The sequence below is a fragment of the Ciconia boyciana genome, chromosome 8 (assembly GCF_034638445.1).
Source record: "Ciconia boyciana chromosome 8, ASM3463844v1, whole genome shotgun sequence".
NCBI classification, from domain to species: Eukaryota; Metazoa; Chordata; class Aves; order Ciconiiformes; family Ciconiidae; genus Ciconia; species Ciconia boyciana.
In genome coordinates this window covers 61,206,795-61,222,541 of record NC_132941.1, presented here as the reverse complement: position 1 = coordinate 61,222,541, position 15,747 = coordinate 61,206,795, and the positions used below count along the sequence as shown (strand labels likewise).

The 15,747-nt window shown below is 34.7% G+C and overlaps 1 protein-coding gene across 4 annotated transcripts in view; it reads right to left on the bottom strand.

The window, feature by feature from the left end:
- WDR11 (WD repeat domain 11) overlaps positions 1-15,747 on the bottom strand; it is a 46,506-nt gene that overhangs the window by 14,670 nt on the left and 16,089 nt on the right. Inside the window, exons 9-16 of one of the 4 annotated variants that reach the window (XM_072870812.1) lie at positions 14,078-14,178; positions 12,720-12,899; positions 10,811-10,895; positions 5,349-5,455; positions 3,074-3,149; positions 1,447-1,555; positions 996-1,120; positions 435-582 (exon numbers count right to left, since the gene is read on the bottom strand). In XM_072870812.1, coding sequence (XP_072726913.1) covers positions 435-582; positions 996-1,120; positions 1,447-1,555; positions 3,074-3,149; positions 5,349-5,455; positions 10,811-10,895; positions 12,720-12,899; positions 14,078-14,178 — 931 coding nt within the window. Of the gene's footprint in view, positions 1-434; positions 583-995; positions 1,121-1,446; positions 1,556-3,073; positions 3,150-5,348; positions 5,456-10,810; positions 10,896-12,719; positions 12,900-14,077; positions 14,182-15,747 lie in introns of all 4 variants that reach the window. The other 3 variants (XM_072870813.1, XM_072870810.1, XM_072870811.1) reach the window with 3 other exon arrangements.

Below are 15,747 nucleotides of genomic sequence, written 5' to 3'. Positions count from 1 at the left end.
GGAAAAAACCCAAACTCAAAAGTCACAAAAGAGTGCTCTGGCCCACTCAAGTCCTCCTTATAATTTAAGATAAAATCCATTAACAGCGCATAAACATGTTTCAATAACACCCTCTTTATTATTCAAGCATTTTGTATATGCTTTACTAAAATTCTTAAAAATATGTCATATAATTTATTCAGAAAGCAAGTCAGGGCCTGTGAAGATTCTAACTTGTAAAAAAATCATTTATTTCAAAATTGTTTTCAGCAGAAGAACTATAAGAATGTGAAAAGAGAATTGCTACCATTTTTGAAGCTGGAACTTTTATTTCATATTTCAACTACTGCATTAATGACCACTTGCCACTACAATGCATATCCCTGATTTTTTTTCTGGCAATCATAGCTAAGAAAAAAATTAAAGCATCAATGATATAGAAAATTGGAACTCACATCAGGAGGAATTCTTGCACTGTCTTTTACTGAGTTTCCTTCTACTGTGATATGATAAACCTGCCCATCAGCACCTGTAAACACAAAGTGCTCTCTGGCAGAAATGTTCTGGCTCAGCTCTGATTTACTTTCAGCTTCCTGTAACAAGCTTTAAAGAGAACACAATGAGACACAAGTATTTCTTTCTTGAAATTAGAATTGCAAGGCAATTTCTCCCTAACTAATGCACAGAAGCAGCACAAAAATGCGTGTTTCCTTCAAAACAATTTACCAGAAGCAACAGTTAATACACTTGCAGAAATGTTCAGGGGGCAAATAAGAGTTTTATTTCAAGAACCAGGTAACTAATGGACTGCTACAGACACATCTGAAAGAAACAGGTACACTGTTTCTCTCATTCAGCAGTAAATTTTGACATCTAAAAGCTAAAGGGAGGCCCATAAAGTTGTTTGCCTGGTACGTACTTAAGAATCAGTTCCAAAATATTCTCTTCTGTAGAACAACGGCACACGGTGGAAAAACAACTGATGCAGAACAGCATTAAATCAGAATCAGAAATACCTGATAACAGAAGATTCTACACTGCTAACTTCAGTATCTGATGCGACCGTCTGCCGGGCCATGGCCTCACGGGCTGCTAACTGTTTCTTCCTCAGGCTTTTTAAGTTATGAGAAGGTGACCACTCCTGTGAAAAATTGTCCAGGAAAAATGGAAGTGACAAACTTTTACTCCCTGAATTTATGGGGATTTTTCTGTTAATTATAATGATTTCAATGAAGATTGCTTTCTATGATACCTCCCCCCATCACCCAAGGAGCAGACCAGATTTTTCCACCAGTACCTCCTTTTTTCTTTCCTCTATTTGATGACAGATGAAAATAGAGGAGTGAAAGCACTTATCTGTATGCTACAGATACAGTAACATTTTGCTGCAAAATTGTTCGTAAGATTTTTATACTATCTCAACATACTCCATTTAATGAACAGTAAGTGACAGATTTTATCGCTTACCAAAGCGGTTGCTGTAGGGAAGTTTTTAGACATTTCTCTGAGCAGAGTGCGTGTTCTGACATCCCAGATCTCCAGTGGTTTGTCTTTAAATACTACAGCTAGATACTGCCTAAAACAAATAAGAATTTACTACATCAAAAGTAATCATTCCATTTTAATTTGAGCATTTTACCTCACATGTGTAGTTCATATTAGCACTTTGGAAACCCTCAAAAAAATAACAGGAAGCAGAGTAAATTAATTTGGCTCAAATCCCACTCTGAAGCTTGTGATTTCCTTGAGTTACTGAGGTGCAAAAGGGTGTCCGAAAAAGAGTCCTCCTTCAAAGCTAAAAGAGTTAGAAATTTCTGTCAGGTGGTACTGCTCAATTACTGTAAAGGAGACAAGGGAAGTAATTCAGAGAAAGCAGCAGCACCTCTAATTTAGACATATCTACCCCAAGCTGATGACTGCACAAGATACCAGAAAGACATACCAAGACTGTAGGTTGGACAGATTTTTTTCTCTACTCCAGATGCATGCCACTTCCCTAATCCAGTGATAAATGAACATAAAATCCTCTTACACTAAACCATTTGTCAGTCATGTCTTCAGACCTTTCATCTGTGGAGCTAGATGAGTAAAACACTTTCAATCTACCACTTTTCACATGTAACTTGAAAATACAGAGAGAGGCTCTGCAGCTGTATGTACTCTTCTCAACTGCATTAATCTCTATTCAAATGAACTATCCTTTCTTGTTCTCACTTAACATTCTAGTCTTTTCATCTAAGCCCACGGCTGTTCTTAATTCTTAATGTATTAATAAGACCATTATATGGTTCTACTCTTCCAAATTCTCCGCAACACGTACATACTTCTGAACATATTCCTATGCAAGCTAGAGAGCATTAATTTTTTTCCTCCACTGTAGAGAAAAAAAACCTTTTAAAATTTAGAGACAAGGCCTTATTAAATTCAATACTACTCTAATTTAATTTACACAGGAAAGTAAAGTAATCTCACAGAGTACTACTGTTATTATTTTTGACACTATAAAGAGCAGGGCCTCCTGTCACAGGCCTGATCTCATAATAAGCAGGATTTCATGGTAAACAATATAGTCGTTTATCAGCTGACTTCTCAAATAACTATACCTCACATTTGGTTTTCCAGTAGACAATTACTATAAAGGTGTGAAATACAGACTTAGAAAAAAATCATAAACACATGGAAAATCACGCCAACTTTAATGCCAATCTTCTAGCTTTAAGTAAGGCTGAAGTTACAGAAAAGGGAATTAACTCATAACATAGTAAAAGTTGACAAAAATTGTTCAGCACTTTTATTCTCCCTAATGTCATCAAAATGTTCGTTCAGTGAACACAATTCTTAAAAGAACTAAAATACTAACGACTGATCTTGCAATGTGATTGGATCCTGAAATGAAAAAGTCAACCACAGAAACATTCACTACTTTTGCACTTTGAACTAATATTCTGAAGTACTTTTCTCCTGATGCTGTTGCACGTTTTTCTATACTCTCTGGAGTGTTTTTTTCCTGGAATTTCTATTATTTCTATTAAGTCATGAGGATCTTCATGCAATACAGTAAAATTTATAAACTCCACAAGGCTAATCTACTTACTTCAAATGAGACACCTTCACCATTTCAATAGCTGGCTCGTCATTGCCTCTCTCCCCACGAAATGCAATGCTCCTGCCTGGAATACAAAATGGCATGGGGGAAAACGCAAATAGTTACTAAACTAAATAGAAATATAGAATCAGTTTATAAACTATTCTGTTTGTTAGCAGAAATAGTTTACAAACTAAACTAGAACACCTCCAAGTAACCTGCTGTATCTTACATTACTCTTGTCACTGTCGAAGTTTTACTGCATTTCAAAGGACTAAATATCATGTAAACTCTACTGTCTAATATAATAACTGACTGGCTTCCAGAGCACAACTACTGAAATTGATGCATCATCAGCATTACATAAATATAGAGAGAGACTTCAAAGAGTTATTATTTTCCACTCAAAGCCAATGAGATATACTCTCAGTTCCCCAAGGAGGAAATTCATGAGTAGATTTCAAGTTTTGTAAGAGAAATTAACTCTGCCATAAACTGCCTGAAAGTATTTCCACGGTGAAGTATTAATTCATTCTACACTTAGCAGAACCATTCTCTCTTTCTTTCCAGCTAAAAGAATAAACCCTAAGAACTTATAATCCTTTCCCCAACAAAATTTTCACCCACCTGTACAAAGTGTTGCAGAATTAAAGGTGTTATACATATCACTAAAATAAATAATGATCTACAAACACCAGGGTATCACAGCATCTCCTATGCCAGTTTCATTCTCCTTAGCTTTTAAGGAAAGTTCAAGTTTTCAAACTGTAGCCACTCTTGTGGCTGCTCATAGCTAAATTACTTATCTTATGCCAATTATGTGAATAAATCTAGTTATCAACAATGCTAGTTAGAGCTCTTATGTCAGAGGTCAGGCTACAGGAAACCTTCCAGCTCGATTTTCTTCATTAGTGATCAAACACCCTAGAAATTTTCTTCCTTATTGTTGTTCAGAAATGTAAATGAGAATTTTGTCAAAGTGTTCATGAAGTAAACACAAATCAGCACAGCTTTCCTAGAACTAAAATAGAAAGCTGGGCTAATTAGTGATGGAAGACCCAACAATCAAACAGTTAAGTAGCTATGCCTTTCTTTTAAGTTTTAAAAGAGGAAAAGTAACATTTTTTTGAGCAAAACATACGCTAAGGTGTCAGGTATCTACATTTACTTGGAACCTGGTTGCCTGCAGAAATACTGAGACTTATCACTTGTATTTATAAATGTTTCAATACTGATTTACAAGCTGAGTGAAAAATCAAAATCCCATTTTACTTTAAATTAATTTTACAAAGTACATATCTTTTCTATTCCGATTTTAAACAAATAAACAAAAGCCATTATCAGGAAAAAAAATTCAATACTGTTATGATAAAAGAATAGCCTCTTTGTGCAGCACCCCGTAAATACAAAAATTGAGCCTTTTCCATAAGCTTAAAAAAAAATGTAAAAAACACTTTATGCTACATAAAGCAATTCATTATTAGCCATGCATTACAAGATTCAGGCTCTTCAATTCGAAATTAAATGGCTCCAGGTTTTCCCATTCAAAAATAAATTAAAATTATTGAAGTGCTTCCTATTTTGGGCTGTCTAATCTTCCAAATTATACCTCCTAGTATTGTGCAAATATTGAACTCAGTCACAAATATATTTGTCATCCATTATAAGGCCAGAGTAGTTGAAAAACACACATAATCTGACTGTTAGTTTGGCTATCAACTGTATTTTTTGAAAAGTTTTTTTATTTTTTAACCCTTCCAATTATTTATAAAAGTATCCAATTTCATTATTAAAATATCCATTTTACGTTCATACACACACTCAAATTCTGGCCGTGCATCTGGCCTACCTTGAAAAATTATCTGTTGCTGATACAAACCACAATAAATGGTTCAACACTACTTCAGGCGCATATGAAACAATGGGTGTAGACTGTGACAAAACACGTTTGGAAATATATACATTTTGTGAACAAGATACACCACTAATACCCATGCTGTGTGAATGCTCCTAAACCTCCTGCTGACACATACTCATTCTTTTAATAAGTCCAAGCCACAGACATCTCTACAAAGGTGTTGTTGCAAGTCTGTCTGTAGATTACCAGATGGAAAACATTACGTGGTTTCACAAGGACAGAGGAGCAGAACCAGTTAAAACTCCTCTTTATTATTTTATTTTGTCATGACAACAGAAGAAAAAAAAAAAAGTAGTAAGAACTTCTGTTTGTCACCCCCCAGCAAATCTGTTAGCCTCTCATACAGATTTCTCAGGAAATACTAACCTGTTGGTAGGTCCACCAGCTGCAGCTCATTCCTTACCAGGCCCAGATTGTTAGGTGTTGATGTGGCAAAGGAAATAAATCCAGTCAAGCTTATCCACTCAATGCCCCTGTCATCAGAAGAAAGTACATGGAGCATATTAGCCAAAATATTTGAATGGCTAGAAAATATAATCCCTGCTCATTGCAGGGCAGTTGGACTAGACGACCTTTAAAGGTCCCTTCCAACCCAAACCATTCTATGATTCTATGAAAATAGACTGAAGTACAATAATTTTTTTTCATGAATATTCTTCAATTTGAAAACAGCACAGAAGTAATTTCATACACTTTATGGAAACACTATATTTAAGCATAAAAAGAAGCTATGCATTTACCACTAAGCTGTAAATATAAAGTTACAAAATTAAATTAAAGAAGAGCTTTCTTTTCAGACTACACTGGTTCTTGTTTGGTTAAAATACAAATTTCAGTTAGAAACACTGGTAACTTCTGTGAAAATCCCTCACAGATCCTCAGCACTAGAGTGGACTAAAATCACTGCTCTCACTAAATCAGTGATTTACCAGATGAGGAGAACTACCAGGTAACTCAAATTTGCCAGCATACAGAAAGAGAAAAATATTCATATGGATAGCAGTGTGGGGAGACGTGATTCTTTCGGTCCAGAGAGAGGAGAAACAAAGATGATCGAATAAGAGAGGCCCTGTAGAGATTTCAAAAGAATCACACAAGAACTGAAAACCTGATTTTTGTTTTTTCTCTTTTAGATCATGCCAAGGCAGCCACAAACCAAATTGCCTTGAAGTCTTGCAAGGATGTAAAGTTACACTGTATATAACATACTGTCAGCACATATGGATTCTAAGCAAATTCTTGAGATACAGCACAGGCCACAAAAGGATAGAAAGTGGCACTAGGTGGTACTGTTCCAAAACAAGATATTCCTCCCATCCCCAACTCCCACTCACACTTTGTGCCAGCATAAATAGCTGAGTGCTTTATCTGTGAAATAAATCAAGGAACTAATCTAAAAGAAAATTGAGACTGTTCTAATACATACATATGCCCAAGTTCATTTTAACACAGATAAAAGGATTTAGGTTTTCCTCAAATCCTTCAAACACAGACTACTAAAGAATTACTTCCAGGACAACTAAGTCTTCTGTTACAGCAATTGTAAAATCATGGGCTGTTCTGCAAGGATATATGTGAAATATGAGAAAGATAAATAACAATATTTATGATTTACTGTCAGTAAATCCAACTCACACTGTATTAAGTAGAAGTTTCCTAAACACAATGTAGATGGGTGAAAGCAAAAAGCACTCCCATAATATTTTGCACATACAAGTTACAGCCATATTTATCTTTATTTTTTTTAGTATAAGCTTTAAAAAAATGGGAAGCTTTATTCCTACGTCCTCAAGTAAAGTTAAAAATTTAGGACCCAGTCCTTTTCCCACCAGGACCTATGAAAGTTCAATCAATAATTTCAATCAAAATGAGTAATATTCAATTATTAATCGAAACATTACAGGAATGATTGAACAGAAATCTGCAACTGCAATAATGTGTGACACTGCAAGTCTCTGAAGGGTTGTCAATACAGGGAGCTTTCTGAAATGGAAGAAATACGAATTCTGACACCTTTCTAATTTTTCTCTATTATTTTACTATGTTTTTTGGAAAAAGCACAGGATACTCGTAAGGCATTGTTATTGTCAGTAGTTATTCACTGTTCTCGTTCAAAGACCTGAGGCATTTTCTATACTTCTTTCATCAGCTCAGATTTAACAGGACAAGTCCTTTTTCTTTGCTGCCGGATGGCCATCTGTCAATACCCATAAAAATCTAGAGAAACCCAAGACACTCATCATCAAAAGGAAACCTTAGCTTAGCTAAATGCTTGCACCTGAAACAATATAATTTTTTTTATTGTCATACATGTAAATTGAGAATCTGAAGACAGTGGTTCAAGTTTTAATGAAGGAAACAAGTAATGCCTTCCGTACTGAAGTATCTCCATTTGCAAAATACCCTAATAAAAGACATCTTTGTCTACTAGAATTAAGGGTTACATTCAGCTGTAAACTATTTCTCAGACTGAAGCCACTCTTAAAATATGAAATTCTGGGATTCTATACATTCAACTTGCCTCAGTTACTTCAGAGGTAAGATTCAGTTGTTTTGATTAATGTTTCCAATGCAAACAAATTACAGAGTGTACTGAAGCGGATACAAACACAAATGACTTTGCTAGTTGGGAATGGATTGTTGTGACTTTATGACAAGGCAGCTGCTACTCAAATTAATTATAAGAATTATAAGAAAAAGAGAAAGGTAAAATTGGAAATAAAACCGTATCTTAAAGAAAACGGTATTAAAACCTCAATCACATTATCAGAAAATACTCTCAGCCTCAAATTTTATTATTTAAAAAGAATTTTCCTTGTACTTCAAAAGTATTTGTACGGTCTACATGTCCAAAAGTGAACATCAGCAACAGAACAAGTTTTTCCTTTTTAAGAGGAGGAAGGTTAAGAAAAAGAAATTACAATTAAGTGCTGAACATGGTCCATCTGAGATAATTGTACATCCTGTAATGAAGACTTCAGAATTCAATTCCAAATATACAGGATTTTATTGCAACACTGCTTATGCTTGTCAGGCAACGCATATTTACTAATGTGCAGAAATAAATCTAGCACACCAACACCCGTATGACAGAAGTGGTAGGTATTTTCATTCATCTTTCTCTACGTGAGGGAAGTTTTTTTAAGGAGGTGATGAATGTTTGCAAAGCAGTCTCCCAAAGGGGAGTCAGCTTAAATTCAACTGCTAAAACTTGGATGTACTGCAGTAATTTTCAAGTTTTGCCTGCAGGCCATACACATTCTTGTTACAGTCAGTGAGATTTTAATTTTCAAAAATAAAGCTGTTGCAACCTTGAACTTGCTGAGCTTCAGTGAAAAAGAATGAGAAGCGCTGCTCTAGTCATAGTTATCTATCTATCAGAAGCAGCAAAAGTAGCAGTAAGAGGCATTGCAAATGCATCACTTTCACTGAACTAGAAGCTACATTGCAGGCATTTTATTTACGTCTCAAAAATATTCTCCTCTGCATTGAAGATGTATTATCATCTATCTTACCACAATAGCTTAGATTGCTCCACTTCAAAGATAGAACAGGTATCAGACTTAGTTATTTCATGGTTCTTCTAATTCCTCTTAGTAATAAGAATTAATTGCATTTTTCTCTGTATCCTGAAGGAAGAAGACTGACCTCCTGCTCACAGCTTCTTTCAGCCAGCACACATGCTATAGTCTCCCTCTGTTTTTTCCCCTCACTTACGCTCCTAGCAGTAGCCTGATTGACTTTTCCTCTCTGTGTGCTCTGAAGCATTTCTGCTGCTTCTTGCCTCGGTCTCCTAATAAAAACCAAATTAAACTCAAAGGAAAAGTATTTACTCACATAACTCTAAACAAATAGTGAAATAGCTAAGTTATAATCACGGACAAATGAATATTCAAGGTTACTCACGAGTATGAACTATCGTAAATGGACGACAGAAAAACAATTCGCCCTACTCCTAATCACAATACAGAACTGCAAAGTTTAAAAATAATTTAAAAAAAAAAATCAGCACGTGACTACATATGTAGCTTCAAAAAAGAACACTTTAATCTCAAAAAAAAAAAAGTCAATTGCTAGCACCTAGACAACTCAGCGGCCATTATTTTAGCACAGTTGATATGTAAAGGACAGTTGCCATTCCAAAGACCTTAGTTTTATTACATTCTCTTCTTAAACTTACAAGGCACTGAAAACTCTGCTGGCCTTGAGTTACAATTTTAGGGTATTCTCAATTACATACTAAAATAATGGTGTTCCCTGAAGGTGTATTTTCAGTTAAAACTGAGATAGAGGCATTATTCAATCTATCTGCATTTTAGAGGTAAAGTAAGAAATCCCACTGAAAGAAAAAGTGTTGCACTCCATGAATATTAATTAAAAAAAAAATAATTACTGTGCCTTATTCTACATTGCTTAAAGCACTCCATTGAACTTATAAAAATTATGCAGAAAGTCACTCAGACCATTAAGAGCGGGACTGACGAAATTAAAACAAATATTGAAAAAAAACTTACCCAGGTAACTGGGTAATTCACAATCATTTTAATTTTGTTCTAAAAATACCATTTGTGCAAGGACAGTTCCTAGAAAGACAACGTATTCCAAAGTTGCAAAACCTTTGCAAAGTTTTCATATCCCAAACTAACAATACTTCCAATAATACACGAAGCCTAAATAAAAGATAAAGAAAATTTTTTCAAAAGCGTATTTCCTCCTGTCTCCCCATCTTTTTTTTGTTTGTTTCTTTAATCTGTGAAATGTTAGTAGTGGTTTTAATTTTGAATTCTATAACCACCTTAATGAGAAAAAAAGCAGGATTCTCTTGTGCTGCATAACAGAACATAAAATGAAAATAATTCTGTAAGTAGTTAATGGTATGAAACAAAAAAACTCAAATGGTTTAGAACAGAAAGGGAAATTCTATTCTTACAGTGCCTCCTAATCACATCACAAACGCAAATATACTTATGTGATTTTGGTGGTAGATTCAAAGCAGGTTTACATAATGAACTCAGAGTTATCTATTCTTAGACATCTATACTTTTCTTATCATTTTGTTAAATGAACAGTAAAATGAACACCTAACCCTGATGAAGGCTTCATGCCACAACTATGCTACAAATTTTTACTAATATTACTACTAAAAATAAAATATATATTTTCCATGCTTAAATCTGTCTAGAAATATGTATCCAGCCAGCACCATCTTGAATATCATTGCCATTAGTTATCCAAAAAGTTATGCCATTGTGTACACACAACCACACAGTACAACAGCTTTAAAACTTACTCTGTTCCTTACTTAGGATAGATAAATACTGAGTCCTGTATTTGGTCTTTACAATTTTTTAAGGATAAAATTATTTTTACTTCAGTTAGGACTAGAACTGTCTCAATAGCAATTTCAGCCCTAAGGGGGCAAAGTAAATAAACCTTGGCGTACAAAACAGAATTATTTCAAAGGACACAATCTGTGAGTCACGACAGTTAGATAAATAAGACACTGTAATAAAGTTTATTGTCCTAAAAAGACTTCTTTGTATTACAATGCACTAAAGAAACTGGAAGTAGTTGATATGCATCCTAGATCAGCAGGCACAGATACAATTCAAATATTTAGTTCAATGTAATTTTCACTCTAATTTTGACAGTGTGTTACTGCTTATGCATAGCAAAGATAATGTTAAGGTAGACTACTCAACGGGCAACTTTCTTGACTGTCATTAACAGTGAAACAAGACACCCACTTTGCTGGTACAACGTTAGTTAGATGTTTTAATATTTGTCTCCCAGAAGGATTATAGTAGGAATTAAAACTAAAATCTTACTTGACTTCACAGGAATGGATGCTTAACTCCTTGTGTAAGAGTCCGCTTGTAAGGTGAAACACCAGGACAGAGCCATTACTTGTACCTATAAAGAGTGATTTAAAAATATATATATAGACTTGTTTTATTCTTCTCTTCCATACTTTAGTGCAAATGCAGGATTTACAGCTATTTATCTTTCTTTTTTTTTTTTAAACACCTGTAACTTATATTTTACAATTTTAGAAAAGGTATTTTGATTTCTAGTGCTTAAACCCCAAATATTAAACCCTCCAAGGTTCTCTGCAGCCAGGGAAATCCATTTGGATCAAGACATTTTCCTGAACCTACTTGTAGAGCCCCGTAGAAAATCTGTTAATTCTTCTTGCATTTTCAGAACATACCCAGTTGCAGGAGAAAGGAATGTTTCTTTTTGTTTTGATTACTCAAGATGAGTAAATGCCTCAAGGAAGAGTACTAATTGTTATCCACCAATAATCCCAGGGGAGAATCATGGGTAGATTTTACCAAATCATTAGAGCAATTCTGCTTTCTCATCCCTGAAATAATGACCTCTTTCAAATTACAAATCAATACCTTTGTAGCTATTAGCTTCAATTAGATCAAAAACCTTCTGAAACATCGAAAGTTACAATTTTCTGTTACACACTGGGAAGACTTACTTGTTCTTCTCTTTTTTCTTTGTACTTATATCAACTTTATTAAATACAACAATGGATACCTAAAGAGCCATTCAGGTACCTTAAGTCTACAATGCTGTAGACCTTGCTGTAAATGCACTTTATAGCTACCTATTAGTGTCCTCATCTTTATATTTCACCTGTTTTAACAGCTACAGCTTGTATAAAATCAAAAGTTACATTTTAGTAGCATCACATCATGTAATGATAGCTTGCCTACATTTTAGAGCACAACTATTGATGGTACTTTTAGCTCAGTAATAATAAAAGTATTACAAGAACTGCACACATACATACATGCGTTATTATGGCATTTTCATTACTGGAGCGAGATCCTCTTTGTAAGCTCCTGCATAACATTCACCTTCCCGATCCCCCCTGCCGCCCCGTCCAAAAACCTACGGCTCTACAGCACAGGCAACCTTAAGAATAACAAAAAACTCCAAAGTCTGACTTGTGACAGGCACAGCCTTGACAGGGCAGCCGAGAATCAACTAGTATCTTAGATATACCAAAGGCACATTTGAACAAACCAAATCTGGAGGTCTAATTTTACAACCTACTACAATCTTTAAATTACAGCATCTATGTGTCTACTGTTCCATTCCACTGACTGCAAAGAAAGACAGCAGCCTGTGTGGATACATTGTGAAATCCCTGATGTGGTTGGAAAGAGCATGCCAGAAAAATCAGATTTAAATATGAAGAACTCAAGAGTTAATAAATCAGGTGCTCACTGGCAAGTATTGTAACATCTAAATGAGTTAACTACATTTGTAATAAGACAGAATAGATTCATTCAGGAAAAATAACATGCTTTAAGTATATTTTTAGGTACTTGCATTATAACAAAAGTATAGTCTCTGTTAAGTTAATTCAGTTATTCTAGGAATGCAGTGCTGCAGAAGTCCATATTTAGTGATATTTAGAATGAAGTGAGAGCAGCACGTAAAACGCTAAGCTTATCAACGGACCAATATCATAGTAAATAAAGGATAAATACAACCCTGCTAATATACTGCAATTTTTCAGGTAGCAATATCTAAACCCAAGGCAGTAAAAAAAGAATCCAAAGACTACCGTGGATGCAAACTAATACAAGGGTCACTATTTGTGATGAGTTACATAGGATCAAAAAATAGATTTTTTTCTGTATTAGTAACAATATTTGTTTTTAATCTAGAATTTAATATTTTCAGAGCAACCAATAAACTATTCAAGATACTCACCAACAGCAAGGATTGGCTCATACTGTTTAATGTTTTTTGTCGTAAGAGGTGGGCACATGCGGATAGCAAATGGAGGCAAAGGAAGTCCTGAAAGAAGTCCAGTCAGCAGAAATTTGAGGTGCACTTCTTGCAGAAAAGAACTTTTTAACTGTTCTTCTCCAGCAATTGTGCCTTGCCCTGCTTAAAAATGAAAGCTCTTGTTAGTATTAAATTTTAATCTGAGATGTTACAAGAAGTTATCAGACACAGGAGTTTATAAAATAAAAATTACAAATAACCTAACATATATGTTGTTAGCAATGTTTATTTAAAGAGGCATTCCTTCCTGTTGAACTCTGTATGATAAAACTTTTTGGAAGACTGCATTTCACCTAATTTTTCCAATACTAGCTTGCTTTCCTAACACTAAGAAGGAAGGGGGGAAAAAAAAAAAAGGAAGGAAGAGGGGAAAAAAAAAGTAAGTCCAACCATTTCGGTCTTCTTCCAGAATCCAAGGGTAGTTTTTCTTTTTTTTTCTCCTTCCATTTTTTTTAAAGTTAGCTACAAATATTTTAAAATTATTAGACCAATTCAAAGACTTATGGAGGTATAACTCCAAACAGTAAAAACTGAGTGCAATCCACTGCTAGAAATACAGTGAATTTGCTCAGATACAACAATAAAGATGGGCACAAAAAAGATATAATTCCACTGCTGTATTCCTTCTGCAGTCAGCTTGGCCAGTCTGAGTGATGTAAGGTACAAAATAGCAATAGCTATGATGTCAATGACTACAGAAATGCAGATAAGAGGAAAATCATGCTCTAAATGCCATCTTTAAACACATGAGAGAAAGTGCAAAAGAACCTCCCACAGTGGTAAGCTGCCTGCACCTAACAATATAGCCAACTTTTACCAAACCAAATTCAAATCTGCACCTTTATATCTCTGAGCAGCACTAGTTGCTTTTCCAATAAAAATTAGTTTTAAAACATAAAGGTAACCATCTTTATGGAACATTTCTCGATACTGAAGTGTTGGTTGCTATCTAGATTTCACAAAGATGGATGTGTCAGATAAATTGTCTTCATCCGTTTAAGATCACTTTTAAAAAATGAAGTTTTGGACAAATTCCTTTTTAAATGACTTTTTTTTCCTCAGAGAAAATGAACTTTGAACATTGGTCCTCAACATAAAATCCTCAAAAAGATTAATCTGATAACTCCTTTAGCAAACAGGAATTCTTTTCCTTCAGAATTACTACTTAAATTGCATAAAAAATAATTCTAACAAATGTAGTTCTCAAGTAAGCTAAGCTGTACGATGATTCAAAAATCCTAGAAATGAGTAGCAGTAATATTAGTGAAAGAAATTCTTACCAATCATGTTGTCTAATGAGAGGTCTGGAAGTTTATTTTGGAATGCTCCTACAGGAATTCCACAGAATGAGACCGGGGAATACAGAGGTGATGCACTTGAACTGCTGTAAAAGAAATGAAAACAAGTTCCTAATACAAACTGGACCACCTGTTGACTTAGGTCCTCGATCTTGTTTTTTCCCCAGGTTGTTCTTTCAGTATTCCTACCACTTACTAGTTGCAGAGTATTTTGAGAAGATTATTCCCAACATCAACTTCCATGAACAACTCTACTAGGAGACAATGCACACAAAAATGTACAAAATTTAAAATAACTTTAAACTTCCTTACAGAGATATTTACAAGTAACAGAAAAACAGACAGATGTATCCCTTGTTCTGAAGTGTACATAAGCATTGAATGGAAGCTTTTAAATATACTGTGTATCAATATGTAGAGCTACGTTAATGAATACAACTAAGGAACAATCATAAATATTTCAACGTTTAAGAACAGATTCCCAAACTTGGGGAACAGTTTTTGTTAACCTATATAAACTTCTTATATAGGTTCCAGATGACAAAACCTGTAACTGAAGCAATGCCTCTCACCTAAACATATGAAACACAACTGCCTCTGCATGCACAAAGCTACAGCAGAAACTTACAGTATTACCTATGTTTACAGTCTTGTGAGAAACCTATGCATCAGGTTTTTGTGTTATTTTTTCCCCAATGACTGTGACCAGGTTCCAGCATGATCTCCATCTAAAAGGGACTCAAACAGCCCCTGCAGCCTGGGCAATCATATTTTGCTGGGCTGAGGACAGGTCTATGTCATAAGCAAAGACCAAAGGCCACTGACTGCACCCAGCCGTACGCAAAAATGCAGTTTAAGGCATGTACAAGGACTTTTTCTTTAAAATCTCACTTCAAGAGACTTTGAGTTCAAATTTTAATTAAGACCATCAAATCCAGCAGGATCAAGTAATGGAGGAAGACTCCTTCAAAATCCATTAAAGACACTGTGCCAACTAGAAATATGCTTTACTCTTCAGTACAATGCAACCATATCCAGAATCCTCCAGGCTCAGTGGTTCTTATATTATTATTATTATTACTACATTTTTCCTAGTTATATAATAATGACAAAAATCAATGTTTTGGAAATGAGCCTAAGAATCCATGAAGTAAAACCCAGCAACATATGGATCCTAAACAGCTCTCTTGGATATGCATCACGAAGAATCCACCTAACAGTATTTATGGGAACACCAAGAATCAAAACATTAAATCATTGATGAACAACAAAAGGATCTATGTTGAAACTCTGGTACATCTGACATTTAAAAAGAGTGCTAAGAATTCTGTATTTCTTGTATGGCAGTAAGTTATTTATTTCATTCAATAGTACTTTAAAGGTTTATTGCAGCAGAATGACCTTAATACACTGAATGTTTAAATAACTATACTACTTCATACAGTATTTTTAGAGACTGCTCAAAATCTAAAACTCTTAAAGGCTTTGTAAATAAAAATATTGTTTATACCACCATATTCCAGCCACCTGCTGTGCGGCCTTATATTGCTCTGTGGCTAATTCACACAAATCTAGCATAAAACCTTTCCACTGCTAAAAATGTAGTCCTTTCCAGACTCATTTTGCAGTGCTTTCATGTGATTGAAAGTGAG